The sequence below is a fragment of the Mustela nivalis genome, assembly GCF_964662115.1.
Source record: "Mustela nivalis genome assembly, chromosome: 16".
Lineage (NCBI taxonomy): Eukaryota > Metazoa > Chordata > Mammalia > Carnivora > Mustelidae > Mustela > Mustela nivalis.
This window is the reverse complement of record NC_139035.1, coordinates 1,725,813-1,740,786: the sequence shown is the minus strand read 5'-3', so window position 1 is coordinate 1,740,786 and position 14,974 is coordinate 1,725,813. Positions and strand designations below refer to the sequence as shown.

The 14,974-nt window shown below is 43.6% G+C and overlaps 1 protein-coding gene across 1 annotated transcript in view; it reads left to right on the top strand.

The window, feature by feature from the left end:
* The window catches only part of F5 (coagulation factor V), a 66,268-nt gene that overhangs the window by 25,300 nt on the left and 25,994 nt on the right, over positions 1–14,974 (top strand). The window contains exons 5-11 of the mRNA XM_082702640.1: positions 780–923; positions 4,589–4,810; positions 6,193–6,358; positions 10,943–11,120; positions 12,867–12,966; positions 13,275–13,486; positions 14,593–14,743. Of these exons, the coding sequence (XP_082558766.1) occupies positions 780–923; positions 4,589–4,810; positions 6,193–6,358; positions 10,943–11,120; positions 12,867–12,966; positions 13,275–13,486; positions 14,593–14,743 (1,173 nt within the window). The remainder of the gene's footprint in view (positions 1–779; positions 924–4,588; positions 4,811–6,192; positions 6,359–10,942; positions 11,121–12,866; positions 12,967–13,274; positions 13,487–14,592; positions 14,744–14,974) is intronic.

Here is a 14,974-nt window from a genome sequence, read left to right as displayed (position 1 = left end):
CTTGCCTGCTGAGCTGAAGTCTCTGTTCATTGGCCTCTTGACACTCAAGAAAATGGGTACTTTCACTAAAGTCCTGACCATCACCACATGTGTTTTCTTCATGCCTGGTCAAGTTTACCTCTAAATCCCATTCCTCAAGGCTGTGAGATGTCAGAGAAAATCCTTACCATGGCACAGGATTTTAGCAAGCCCCCGATCACTATTACTTGATAGAGATGCTACTTTTTTAAAGATTTATTTGTTGGGGCACCTGGGTGACTCAGTCAGTTAAACATCTTCCTCCAGCTCAGGGTGTAATCCCAGGGTCTTGACTTTGAGCTTCTCATCAGGCTCCCTGCTCAGTGGGAAGCCTGCTTCTCCCTCTCCCACTCCTCCCCCTGCCTGTGCTCTCTCTGCCTGTCAAATAAATAAATAAAAACTAATAAATAAATAAATAAATATTTATTTATTTCAGAGAGAGAGAGTGTGTGTGTGCGTGTGAGTTGGGAGAGAGGCAGACAGAGCGGGGAGAATCTCAGGCAGACTCTCTGTCGAGTGTGGAGCCCAATGCGGGGCTTGATCTCTGGACCCTGAGATCCTGACCTGAGCTGACATCAGGAGTCAGCTGCTTAATCAACTGAGTTACCCAGGGGCCCCAAGATACTATTTTTTAAAATAAGAACTTCTTAAAGTTACCATCATGATTGACTGCTTGCCTTAAGTTTTTTTGCTGTCTTTGAGTACCTAGTGAGAGTCTTCTGTCTGGGATGCTATTAAAAAGTATGTTCTTCCTTTCATAGGCGCCCTCACTGACAACGGGGTTCAGAAGATGTTTGACAAACAACATGTGCTGATGTTTGCTGTGTTTGATGAAAGCAAGAGCTGGAGCCCGTCATCATCTTTAATGTACACAGTCAATGGCTATGTGAACGGAACAATGCCAGGTAACATGTGGCCGGATGCCATCCAGCCACAGCAGAGTCATCAGTGCCTTTGGTCCGTTGTGTTCCTTGAAGTCCTACAGAAGTTGACCAAACTCATACACACTATTTTTCTTTTCTTTTTTAAGATTTTTATTTGTTTATTTAACAGACAGAGATCACAAGTAGGCAGAGAGGCAGGCAGAGAGAGAGAGGGAGAACAGGCTTCCTGCTGAGCAGAGAGCCCGATGTGAGACTCGACCCCAGGATGCTGGGATCATGACCTGAGTCGAAGGCAGAGGCTTTAACCCACTGAGCCACCCAGGCGCCCCCATACACACTATTTTTCAACTCCTGGTCAGAAAGATAATGTAATCCACTTAAGTGGGTCTCAAGATCCCATCATCTGTTCTTTGTTTTGTGTTGGGTTTGGGCTTTTTTTTTTTTTTTAAAGATTTTATTTATTTTTTTGGCAGACAGAGACCACAAGTAGGCAGAGAGGCAGGCAGAGAGAGAGAGGAGGAAGCAGGCTCCCCACCAAGCAGAGAGCCCGATGCGGGGCTCAATTCCAGGACCCTGAGATCATGACCTGAGCCGAAGGCAGAGGCTCTAACCCACTGAGCCAACCAAGCGCCCTTGGGAATTTTTTTTATGTTGACACTATTTTATTTGACCCAATATATCCAAAATGTTATCATTTTAACTTAGGATCAGTATAAAGTTATTTGTGAGATAGTTTACATTCTTTCTATTTATACTAAATCTCTGAAATTCAGCACACTTTATGCTGATAGTACACCTCATTCCATGTTCAGTAAGCGACAACCATCTCGGACATGTAGCTCTAGACTTTGAACTAATGGTGTCTGAAAGGGTAACAGAAGCCCCCCAGGAGGGCGACTTAAGTATTTAAGAGGTCAAATATAGAGATGGAGCACATGTACAAATGCTGCCCTACTTGGACTCTTGATTCATGAGAGGCCTTGAGATCCAAGAAAGCATTTCTAGAACATTCTTCAGAAGAGTATATTGTTATCATTTGCCAAATTCATGGCTGTTCACTTGTCAAAGTATTATTTTGAGAAAAGATGCATATATGGAGATTTTTTTTTTCTTTTCAAAAATTTTTATTTAAATTCAATTAACACGTAATGTATTATTGGTTTCAGAGGTCAGCGATTCATCAGTCTTCTATAGAGAAAGAGTGTGCAGCTAACGCACGGGATGTAGGGATGTGAGCAGGTTCCACCTTGCCCTGTGCCTCTAGGAAGACCTGCAAGATACAAGCTCAGTCTTTCCCTCAGTGAGTTCTGTGGTTCTTCTGCATGATGACCATGCCTTCCTCCACAGAGAAAGCCCTACAAAATACAAATTCAAGGTCGATCCCTAGCAGGAAGCATCAGCAAAAAGAATGCAAGGAGTGGGGAGGAGTAGATCAAGAGAAATACGCCACATACAAAAATACTAGGAGGTTTCAAAAGGCGATGGATGAGTGATGTCCAGTGGCGTGTAGGACATTCACTCTCTGTTTTCATGGAGACTCTTGTGGAAAAGGAAAATCATAGCAACTCTTAAGAGAAAAACAGGGGCTCCTGGGTGGCTCAGTTGGTTAAGCATCTGCCTTCGGCTCAGGTCATGATCCCAGGGTCCTGGGATCAAGCCCCGCATCAGGGAGCCTGCTTCTCTCTCCACCTCTGCCTGCCACTCTGCCTGCTCATGTGTGCGCTCGCTCTCTGACCAATAAATAAATAAAACCTTTAAAAAGAGAGAGAGAGAAAGAAAAACAACAGAACTGACTCCCATCCAGACTTCTTCCATCTCTCTGATAGAAATGACTTAGAACCAAAGACCCTGAGGAAAAAGAACGGAAAAATGAAAACATTATTTTATTAAATAATTTCATACTTCATAACACTAAGCTTCTCAGAGGCCATTCTCTGTATTTGACAATCGCAACTGGCTTACTTCCTAAAGACAAAACTTGTCCAAGGTTGAGATCTGGACTTCATTTTTAAATTGTATTCTATTTCATTTGACTCTCCCTTCCCACCTGGTTTAATACAGATGTACTCAGATGACTCTGGTTGTTACTCAGAGTCCCCAAAACTTCGTCAATTGACGTCTGTCTTAGGATGGGAGTCAAGCCTTGCTCACCTCTCTAGCTTGGTGTGGTCCTTGATAGTCAATTGTCTCAATGTGCCTATTTACAAAAACGGATTAGCCATCCATCCTTGGGCAGAGATTGTTAGGAAGTTTCTTACATATAAAAGACATTGCCAGTGCTATAATGCTTAGAGGGGAGTGGTCAAAGACACATTGTATCTGTGTCCTGGCAGAGTAAATCATTTCTGTAATTTCTGTATTTACATTTTATATTTCTCTAAATGTATAGAAGTCATACAAAAGCAAGTCCTATACAAAAAATTAATAACTTGATCAGGTCATAGAGTTTATGAATTTATAGTCAAAAAGAGTAGTTGGGACTTAAGAGAGGCAGGATAGGGGGCTGTCATTAGTAGAAACAGAAAAGTTAATGCTTCACAATTGCCTCATGGAGCAAGGTAAATTAAGTAAATATGACAAATGCTAATACAGATATGTTAAATGCTTAATCCAGTGTAAGAATTTCTTTAGAGTACATAAACACTTTCGTCAAAGCCTCCTACCTTCTAGCTTCTTGCTCGCAGGTTCTAGCTTCTTGTTCTCACCCATGATTTAGGAATCCCCGCCAGGTTACCGTGGTCTCCTAAAAAATACAAGTTCATCAGCCTCTCTGTAGGTAAGGGACTGATTCTCAGCTCCATAATGTAGTATCTAAGGGCTATGAATCTGAAATTCAAAACCCAAGCCAAGGATGGGGGCTACGGTTGGAATCTCCCACCGAGCACATTAGCATTTCCCCTGTTACCGTGAGCGCAAAGAAGGAACGAAACTCAGCTTTTATTCTGTTTCCATTACTTCATCCATTCAGTGCTCCTCGTGGCCTGGCATAGTGGAAATTTGTCCATTGCATTTAAGGAGAGTCTATACCCCACAGAGTAATTGACTGCATTGTCAGTTAAACAATCAACAGGTGGTTAAAGAAGCAATCAGGAATTCCTAAAGCCTCTTCACATCTTTCCCGTAGGCAGAGCTTTGACCTCTGTCCAGCTGAGCTTTGACCTCTGTCCAGCTGAGAGGATTAGACCCCTGAACTCAGCCTTACCTGATGAGACCTGATTAGACCCCTGAACTCAGCAGGTTCCGGTGACGCCTTCCGGCTGAGCACAAATTGATTCTAAAGAATGACCAATTGCCCAGGCTTTCAGACAGCTTTCCCAGTTTCAACAGTGAAAATCCTGCACCCTGGGAAACTCCTCAGTACCACGTAGACCAGGATGGTTGGTGACCTACGTGGTTCCCTCCTTGGCTTAATCCCTTAGCAATCAATCCTTGTGCTTCTGAGCTAACTTTGCTCATCTCCGGGCTCTGTTGTTGGCTCTCGAGCACCAGTCATTGCCGTGAGCTGTGATTGCTTGTTTGCCCAGCACTCTGATGTCCGTGCTGCCGGGGCAGGAGGCACGGCAGGAGGGTGGTCTGTACCCCCAGAAACAATGGCTGAGGCACAGCAGGTGCTCAGTACGTACCTGGTGAGTGAGTTGTTCATTACAGAGCGCTGACTGCCTGTTGTTCCCCGCTTCCCCCCTCAGATATCACAGTTTGCGCCCATGACCAGGTTAGTTGGCATCTCATCGGAATGAGTTCTGGCCCAGAGCTGTTCTCCATTCATTTCAACGGCCAGGTCTTGGAGCAGAATCATCATAAGATCTCGGCTATCACCCTTGTCAGTGCTACATCCACTACTGCAAACATGACTATGAGCCCAGAGGGAAAGTGGATCATATCTTCTCTCGTCCCAAGACATTTTCAAGGTAAGAAATTCTTCCAACAGTTTTACTTGTGAGTATAGGATCTTTCCATCCCCAGCACAAATTCCCTCATTCTCCTTTGCCTTTTCAAGCCACCCATGCTCCAGACATAGTGCCTTCGTCCTGAGAACAGAATTTCATTATTCTGCGCTTAGACTTTAACACATGAGTTGGAATAGAGGAAGTGGAGGAATTGACAAAGATTTCCTAAAATGAGGCAAAAGCTGAAAAAGGGTCTACTTCCTCAAAAGGAGAAAAAGGGAAGGAAGTAAATGCATACATAGAGTTATTCTTCTTTGGGCTATTTAGTATTCAGCTAAAGAAAAAAACCTAAGTGCTAGAACAAATCAAACATCTGTAAATTTATGGAAGCACTAAGTTACAGAAAGTGCAAAAGATTGAACATGGAAAAATTATCTTTTATAAGAAGGTGGACACAAAGCCTGGCACAAAGAGTAACCCACTGGATGTATGTTGAATAGATAAAGCATAGTATTTAACTAGCTAAGGAGTGGACTTTAAGGAACATGGGTAAGTTTTGGTGGGAAAAAGAGTCAGCCCAGGTTGTTACATGGTATCTTGTAAACAAAATAACTAATTGTTCTATTACACATTGTTGCTTGAAAACTGTTGGGAATACCCCTGAAACAAATAATACATTATATGTTAATAATAAATAAATAATGTGTAAATAAATAATAAAAATAATAAATAAAACTTTTGGGAAGAGGGTCTGTGTCAACAGAGACCAAAATGTAAGTAAGTGATATCACTACAGGAAATAATTTTCTTACCAAAACAATGTATGTAAAAGCCAGACACATAAGAAAGAGACACTTCAGTGGGATCATGTTGTTTTCTGTTTGCACTGAGCAGTCAAAATTATATTCAAAGTCATGAAATTGTCACAATACCCTCGGTAGAGTCCCCCATAATAATAAAACAACAACAGCAAAACTATCATCATTGACATTAAGCAATATGTATATTAACTTGTTTAATTCTTAACAATAATTTTATATAGTACGTGCTTGCATTACCTCCATTCTACAAATAAAGGGACAGATGATGGGAAAAATGAGAACTCAACGAGACTTAAGTCATAAGATTTTAAGGATCTGGAAATTACATTTTTTTTCCTCTGAAAGAAATGAAATCTTTTCATGTTTTTTCTTTAACCCATCTTCTCTTTCCTTTGCTTTTAATTCTTACCCCTTTCTCTATGGTACTGAAAGAGCTGCAGACCAAAATGTCCAGAAGTTGTCTGAGCAGCACTTTTGCTGTAATTACTTAAATCTCCCACAAATTTATTTAAAAGATAGACATTTGGATTGGCCGTAATTTCTTCTCTCAAATCCTTTCATTGCCTTTGTATTCTAATTCAGCTGGGATGCAGGCTCACATTGACATTAAAAACTGTGCCAAGAAAACCAGGAATCCTAAGAAACTAACTCGTGACCAGAGGCGGCACATGAAGAGGTGGGAATACTTCATTGCTGCGGAGGAAGTCATCTGGGACTACGCACCTGTAATACCAGTGAATATGGACAAGTGAGTTCTGGGGTTCTTACCACTGTGTGAAGGTTCAGGGGTCTTAGAAGCATGGGGTGAAATGCCATGAGTTGACTGCTCTCAGGGGTATGCATGCATTGGTTTCAGCTCTTTTTGTCCAAATCAATCTGGAATTACTCTAAACTCCCCATGGGAACTCAGCAGCATGAGAGTAGGAACAGGAGTAGTAGTAGTAACAATAATAATAGTAGTAGTAGTAGCAGCAGCAGCAACAGTAGTAGTAGTAACAGTAGTAACAGGAGGAGGAGGAGGAGGAGTAACAATAATAGTAGTAGTAGTAACAATAATAGTAGTAGTAGTAGCAGTAGCAGCAGCAACAGCAGCAGTAGTAGTAGTAACAGTAGGAGTAGTAGTAGGAGGAGTAGTAGCAGCAGCAGCAACAGTCTTACTAGTAATAGCGCTACCCACTTGTTGGATGCTTGCTATTGCCAAGCACCATGTGAAACATTTACTATGAGTTTTACTTTAACTCTCCAAGTTAGAAACAGCTTTTATTTTATTCTGTAGATTAGAAAAGATGTCAGAGAGAGTAAGAAATTTGGAAATTCAAATAACCTTAACACTTGAAAAATACTCAAGTTCACTCACAATAAGAGAAGTGCAAATTAAACTCCACTGAGACATTATTTTCCAGCTCGCAGACTCACAAAATCTGCTGACATAATCTCTTGGCTAGGCTGTAAGAGAAAGTGCTATCATACATTGTTGGTGGGACAATAATCTGATGCAGCCAGTCAAGAGGACAATTCGACAATAGGTATCGCCATTACAAACACACGTGCTCACAGTGATAAATGCGTGTGTCCTCAGACCCAGCAGTTGTACTCTGGGAATTTGCTATGTAGGTGTATCGTTCACATATGAAGTGATGTATGTACTGGATATTTACTGCTACACTGTGAGTAGTGGCAATGGTTTGAAAACAACCTAAAATGTCCTTCAGTAGGAAATGAGTTTAACAAATTATGACACATCCATATGATGGACTACTATGCATCTGTTTTCAAAAAAGGATGTAAACACTCCCTATATACTAGTATAAAAAGCTCTCCAAGTTATGTTATTAGATTAAGAGGTCAAGAGAAGTAAAAATGGCAGAAGAGGAGGTCCCCTGCCCATATCCCTCTACAGCAAGAGTGATTTGACAGCTATCCACAAACAAAAGTACTTCTGTGACAGCTTTGGGATCCAGGTAGATTTGAGAAATTGCAAGACCTTCCTAACAGAAGCCAAGACCAAGGAAGGATATTTTGAGAAGGCACGTCATGCTTAGATGGTAGATTCACTGATGGTGCTCCCAGCTACAAACTTGGAAGCAGCCTTGTCCCATTATGGACTCAGCTACTGCCCCACTTGACCTTGGTCTTGACACCAGCATCATTTGCCAAAGGACCCAGAAGTCACACCTGACCATGACCCTGAAGGGTGGCCTACAGAACTTGGATGGTGTATGGATCTTAAGGTGGCCCTGTAACCAGCTCCAGCCCTGGAATAGTCCTGCCAGCTCAGGGACTTGCAGGAAATCCCATCCATCCATGCCCCAGGAGGCTGGTCTGCAGACCTCGGTCCCACTGCAAATCTTGAAGCATCACTGTAACCCCGCTCCAGCTCTCCCAACTGCGGTCTTGCCCACCAAGGGATATACCCAATGACCTGATGGGAACCTTCTCAAGGACCAGATGGGAGCCACACCCATCAAAAAACCTAATAACAGCACTGCCATTTCCAGACTCCACTATAAACCTTGAAATAAGCCACTATCCCAGCACTAGCTCTACTGACCAAGGTCCTAGAGACAGTCGTATCTGCCCAGAGACTAGACAGGATCCATGCCCGCCTGACCCCCTGGTAAAAGGCCCACTAACCACAGATGCCACTCTAGGTTCAGAAGCAGCCACATGACCTGGTTCCAGCTTCACTCAGCTGTGATCACAGAGGCAATCCCAGCAGCCCAGAGACTTGACAGGAGAAGGTCTTTACCTGACAAAATCAGTCAGTAAAGACCAGAAGAAGGTGTTTACTCCTTCAAATGTACATGAATACAAGGCTACATGAATCACAAAAAAACAGGCAAAAATGACACCATGAAAGGAAACTAATAAAGCTCAAATAACCAATGTGAAAGAAATCAAGATCTACAAATTGTCTGACAAAAATTCAAAAATAATTATCTTAAGTGAGGGACAAGAGGACAGGTAGGCAAAGAAATGAAATCAGGGGGATGCCTGGGTGGCTCAGTGGATTAAAGCCTCTGCCTTCAGCTCAGGTCATGATCCCAGGGTCCTGGGATCGAGTCCTGCATCGGGCTCTCTGCTCAGCTGGGAGCCTGCTTCCTCCTCTCTCTGCCTGCCTCTCTGCCTGCTTGTGGTCTCTGTCTGTCAAATAAATAAATAAAATCTTAAAAAAGAAAGAAAGAAAGAAATGAAATCAGGAAAACAATGCATGAATAAAATAAGTGTAACAAATAAATAAAAACCATAAAAAATAACCAGAGAACCTGGAACTGAAGGATATAATGACAGAATTTTAAAAATTCAGTAGAGAACTTCAGTAGCAGACTTGATCATGCAGAAGAAAGATTCAGCAAACTCAAAAATAGGTAATTTAAAATTATTCAGTTATAGCGACAAAAAATGAGGTGGAGAATGGAAAAGAATAAAGCAAGCTCACATGACTTATATTTACTGTCCAATATATGCATTATGAGAGTCCCAAAAGGAGAATTAATGAAGGGGTAGAAAGCTTATACAAAGATAATGACTACAAATGGGATTCTTGATCTTGGAGTTGTGAGTTCAAGCCTCACGTTGGGTGCAGAGATTAGTTAAAAATAAAATCTTAAAAAAATAATAAATTTTTTTAAATCAGCAAAGAATCTAAATTGACATTTTTCCAAAGAAGACATACAATTGGAAAATAGATACGTGAAAAGGTGTTCAACATCACTAGTTGTTAGGGAAATACAAATCATATCCACAATGAGATTATCACCTCACACCTGTGAGGAAGGCTACTACAAAAAAGTGGTAACCAGGGTTGGTGAGGGTGTGAAGAAAATGGAACTTTGTACAGTGTTGGTAAGAATATAAATTGGTACGATCATTATGGAAAATAGTGAGAAGGCTCCTCCAAAAATTAAAAATAGAAGTACTGTATGATCCAGCAATTCCGCTTCTGAATTATATCCAAGGGAAATGAAGTCAAAATCTTAAAGAGGTATCTGCATTCCCTGTCCATGGCAGCATTATTCACAATGCCTAAGATATGGAAACAACCTGAGCATCTGTTGATGGATGGATGGATAAAGAAAATATTACACACATGCAGGAATATTACTCAGTCTTAAAAAAGAAGAAAGCCTGCCATTCAAGACAATGTGGATGAACCTGTAGAAGATCGTGCTAAGACACGTTCCAGACACAAAATGACAAATGCTGCATGAGGTGATGAAAGTGTTAATTAGCGTAACTGTGTTAATCACATATACACATACATAAATCATCATGTTATACTTCTCAAATATATACAGCTGTCAAAATCACCTCAATGAGGCTGGGGAAATGCAAAAAAAAAAAAAAGTCAAGTTTCCTTTTCTTAAAGGGATGAGGGTATAAGAATATTTATATTTGCAAGTCACATTTCCATATTTATGCATAAAAATGCTCTGGAATGATACATATGAAATTAATGCAAGTGAATATCTAGAAAATACAGGGAAGGTCAGGGAGGTGGGGTTGATGGGAAAAATATGTGAGTGAGAGCTTTCTTCTGTAATCAAAATCATGTGAATGTATTTGCCATTCAAAAAATTTGACTGAGAAAAAGAGCAAAAAAGGAACTTGCTCAAGATTATATAATACTATTTGATGGAACTGAGTAAGATTCCAGGGCTCTGGCAATAGTGTGTGCCTTTTATTGTGCAAAATATATGCAGAAAATGAGTAAATTCTATCACAGAACTTCTGTTTTTGCAAACTAAGGCAATAAAGAGGACCAAAAGGAAAAGTGGTTCTTGTTGCAGACCCAAGTCTTGTATCGAGTTGCTACAGAAGATGAGTGGAGATGGTTGCTCTTTAGTTGGCACTTGGATTGGATGGCTGATAGGAGGGTGAGCCCAACAGCACAGAACTCTGACTAATGAAGATAGTCAAAGCTTCCAGGTGTGGGGCATAACTCTTAGAGATCAAGAAATATCTGGGAAGTCAATAAAGTTACCATAAATTAAGTCATAACAAAGACTTGAGAAAAATTCACAGTACATCCTCTCCTTTCCCAGAGACGTCTAAGGTCTTTATAGTGACCAGAGTGACAGGAAGTTCTAAGTAGCTGTTTCTAACCAGGCCTGCAACTTTGTCAGTGTTGCAGGAGACAAAGGTTTCTGGTTTTCCAGCTAAAGAGCAGATATTGGGACTTTGCAAACCACATTATGAATTTAGTTTTAGAAAACTAGCATTTTTAGCTAATCCAAGAGCAGAACTTCTAAACACAAGGAGTTTCAAAATTGTAAGGGGTCTTTACTTGAGCAGATGGTTTAATTTTTCTAAAAATTCATTTCACTTTAAGAAAATACAGATCTCTGCATTTGGATAATTTCTCAAACCAAATTGGAAAACATTATAAGAAGGTTGTCTACAAACAGTATCAAGATGAATCTTTCACTAAACGTATGGAGAATGATAATATCAAAGAAGACGGGATCTTGGGCCCGATTATCAGAGCCCAGGTCAGAGACACACTCAAAGTAAGTAACAGAAAAATAGAACCGTGGGAGAAATTAAATAGAAAAGACAGTTTATAAGCACTGGTTCTTTGTAGTAAAAAGAAAAATATGTCCATGTAGTTTTTAATTCAAATGCAACTTTAGTTTCTATGTAGTATTTGCTCTGATTTATAGCCTACCTCATAATACAAAGAATCTGCGACAATTTACCAAATTATAAAGGAATAAAACAAAGAGCCAATGTAATTGAGGTGAAGTGTGATATGGGGACAAAGAAAATATAGCCATGGGTAAGTATACACATGCCATGTGCTGTTTTTTTTTTTTTTTAATATTTCTCACTTAATCTTTTTTAAAATTCTTTTATTAACATAAAATGTATTATTTGTTTCAGGGGTACAGGTCTGTGATTTGTCAGTCTTATACAATTCACAGCAAACTGTATGCTTCTATAAGGGTTCCTACAAGTTTCGTCCAAAGTTTTCTAGCATCCAAGTAAAATATGTCAGGGCAAGATTCACAGAAGTCATCAACAAACATAATTCCCCTTGATACTGAGACCAGTTTCCCCCATGGATCCTTAAAAAGAGGATGCTGTAGAATACAGCGGGTAGAGTCTGTGATAGCATCCCTACAACTGGTTTAATAAATAAGTTGCTGGGGCCCCTGGGTGGCTCAGCCGGTTGAGCATCCGACTCTAGACTTTGTCTCAGGTCCTGATCTCAGGGTCCTGAGATGGAGCCTTGCCTCTAGCTACATGCTCCGCCGCGGGGTCTGCTCGAGATCCTCTCTCCCCCTCTGCCCCTCCTGCACCACATGTCCCACTCTCTCTCTCTCTCTCTGCGATGCATAAATAAATCTTAAGTAAATGAATGAGTGAATCAGTCACATAGCTTTGTAAAATAAATGTTTGTCATTATAGCTGAGAACAGAACAGTAAATCCAAATGAGGATAAACAAGTCACCATTGTGCTCTTGGTATGTGGTTCTCCCTTGGCTGGTCTCTGATGGGGATAAATTTAGACATGACTCAAGAGCACCGAGTGTTCTTCAGACAGCTCTCTTTAAAAATGTGCCCCATCATCGTGCTTTTGGTAGGAGCTGGGCGGCAAAGACGTGCAGACTGCAAACGTTGGCAAGATTCTAGAACGCAGGTCGTCTACAGAGTAAGGGGGATCCAAATGCTTAGGCAGGCAACCAATGGAAGGTCCTCGCTTGAAGATTAAGGAGCATGGCTGGGGCCCCTGAGTAGACACTGCTCCTCCCTTCACCCCATTGTCGGCACACAGGGCCTTTTTGCTCAGCTACATTCCCTACAGACCAGAGCGCAGCCCTTCTCTGTGCTTCTCCCCTTCCCACATTTCTGAGCTCGCCCATCCTTTTTGCGTGCTTTCTAGCGGCGTGACTGCCTCGCCGGCCATCTGTGTGCCCCTCAGAAAGGGACACCGAGGACAGTGTCCCCGGGGATCCGCCAGGTGGAGGGCATCGCGGTCTGAAGAGAAGGAACAGAGCTGAAGGCGCACGTGGTCGAACCCCGCGGAGGGGCGGGGGCCTGGGGTCGGACTGGGAAGGGCTGGGAAGGGCGCTGTGCTGTGGGAAGGCCCCTCGGAAGGGCAGACCTCTCTCTCCGGTTGCCCCTCCCCGGGGTGGAGCGGCCTGGAAGGTCCGCGCGCCCACAGCAGAGGTCGCGGCCCGGCAAGCGCACAGGCTCCCGCGCGGCCGGGGCGCCGGCGAGGCCCGGAGTCATGGGTCTCGGTTCCCTTCCAGATCGTGTTCAAGAACATGGCCAGCCGCGTCTACAGCATCTATCCGCACGGAGTGACCTTCTCTCCGCACGAAGACGACGCCAACGCGTCGCTGGCTTCAGGTGCGGACGGGGTCGGCCGAGGGCAGCCGCGCCTCTGCCCGCTCTGCCCTGCCCTGCCCTGCCCTGCCCTGCCCTGCCCTGCCCGGCTCGGCGACACGGCCCCAGCGGTCCGGTGGCGGTCGCTCCCGCGCGGTGCCCCCCGCCCTGTCACCTGCTGGTCCCCGGGGCCGCCAGCCGCGGCGCGATCGCGGCCTCTCCGGGGCGTCGGGCCTCTCCGGGCTCGCGAGGGCGGGTGGGTTCTGGCCCGAGCTCCGGCTCCGGCCCCGCGCGGTCCTCCGGAACCGAGCGGTCCGCCTGTGTCCCTGCAGACAACACGACCATGGTCAGGGCCGTCCGACCCGGGGAGACGCACACGTACAAGTGGAACATCCTGGAGTCCGACGAGCCCACAGAGCACGACGCGCAGTGCCTGACGAGGCCCTATTACAGCCACGTGGACGTCACCAGGGACATCGCGTCCGGCCTCATCGGCCTCCTGCTCATTTGCAAGAGCCGCTCCCTGGACAAACGAGGCATCCAGGTACCCCGTCCGCGGACGGGCCCTGCAGAAACCCCAGAGCTTGGTGGGCTGGAGCAGATCCGCTCTCCGGGCTCAGTGACGGGGCTTCGCCTTCTAGAGAACAGGATACTATGTGGCCCTCTCTAACGCCAGTGGGACAACATGTGTTCCTTTGTTGTTTGTTTGTTTGTTTGTTTGTTCGCTTCTGGTTTTGCTTGTCTATTTTCCTGTAGATTCTCACTCTAGAGGGCAGTTCTGCAGCGTGACACCATATTTTTGTTGTAGTTTGAAATTCCAGGTCTTCTGTATGTCATCAGCAAGCCACTTAGCTCTCTTAATTTCTTCCTTTTATTAAATGGGTAATACCCTCCTAAAAATTTTTTTGCAGGGTTGTTTTGGGGCTCAGCGAGATGCCACCTGGTAAAAGTGTAAAGCGCTCTGCCAATCTTTGTTCTCTTTAGAGACCTGGACCGGGGAGAAATAAGAGGGAGAATACTTTGGAGACATAAAATCTGGTGAAGTTGGACCCAGACAATGGTCCGTCTCTAGTGATACTAAATTATAGACACAAAAGTGAACAAAGACACGGATCTTCATTGGAAAATAATAGTCCCATGCTATTAACTTAAAATTCTGATCAGGCTAAGCTATAATCAAAGAAGTTCATCCTAAGGCATACACAATAAATAAATGTCTGGAAAAATCAGAAATGGACCTTTGGAAGACCTTAATTTATTGAGCGAGGAAAGGAAACAGGTAGGGAGAGGTAGAAAGCGTTCCTATTGCAACCTTCTGTTTTCTCCTTGCAACTATGTGGAGCATGTCTAGTCAGTCATCCGGGTGGACAGGTGTCCACTCACAGAGATAAAACAGAATTATAACTGCCATGGGGAGATAGCATTTTTCTATTAGGATGTTTTAGTCTCTGAATTTTCTGATCTGCTCTGTTTGTCTTTGCATATTACCTTTGGCTCTAACAAAGGCTTTGTACAAAATGGGCTGTCATAAATGCCAGACTTTGGGGCTGCGGTGGCCCCAAGACTGTGCCTCTTTGGTTTCGGAGAACTCAGTGCTGTGGGTCCTCTGCTGGGACGTTGATCACCGAGCAGGGCACGTTTCCCCTCCAGAGGGCAGCAGACATCGAGCAGCAGGCCGTGTTTGCCGTGTTTGATGAGAACAAGAGCTGGTACATTGAGGACAACATCAACAAGTTCTGTGAAAATCCCGACAAGGTGAAACGGGACGACCCCAAGTTTTACGAATCAAACATCATGAGCAGTAAGTCCCGTCACTACTTTTGTCCATCAGGTTTTCCCTCCCATGCTTGAAGGATGACTGTGCATGAAGGCAGAGGCACGGGTTAGAATTCCATCGCCACCCAGACATTTGGGGACGAAGTTACTGGGGAATACTAGAGCAGCCGTCCTATGACCAGAGGCTAAAGGCTGTTTCTTCTTAGGAAGTCTTCTTGGCCTCAAGCTCCAAATGTGCGTGTGCGTTTACACACAT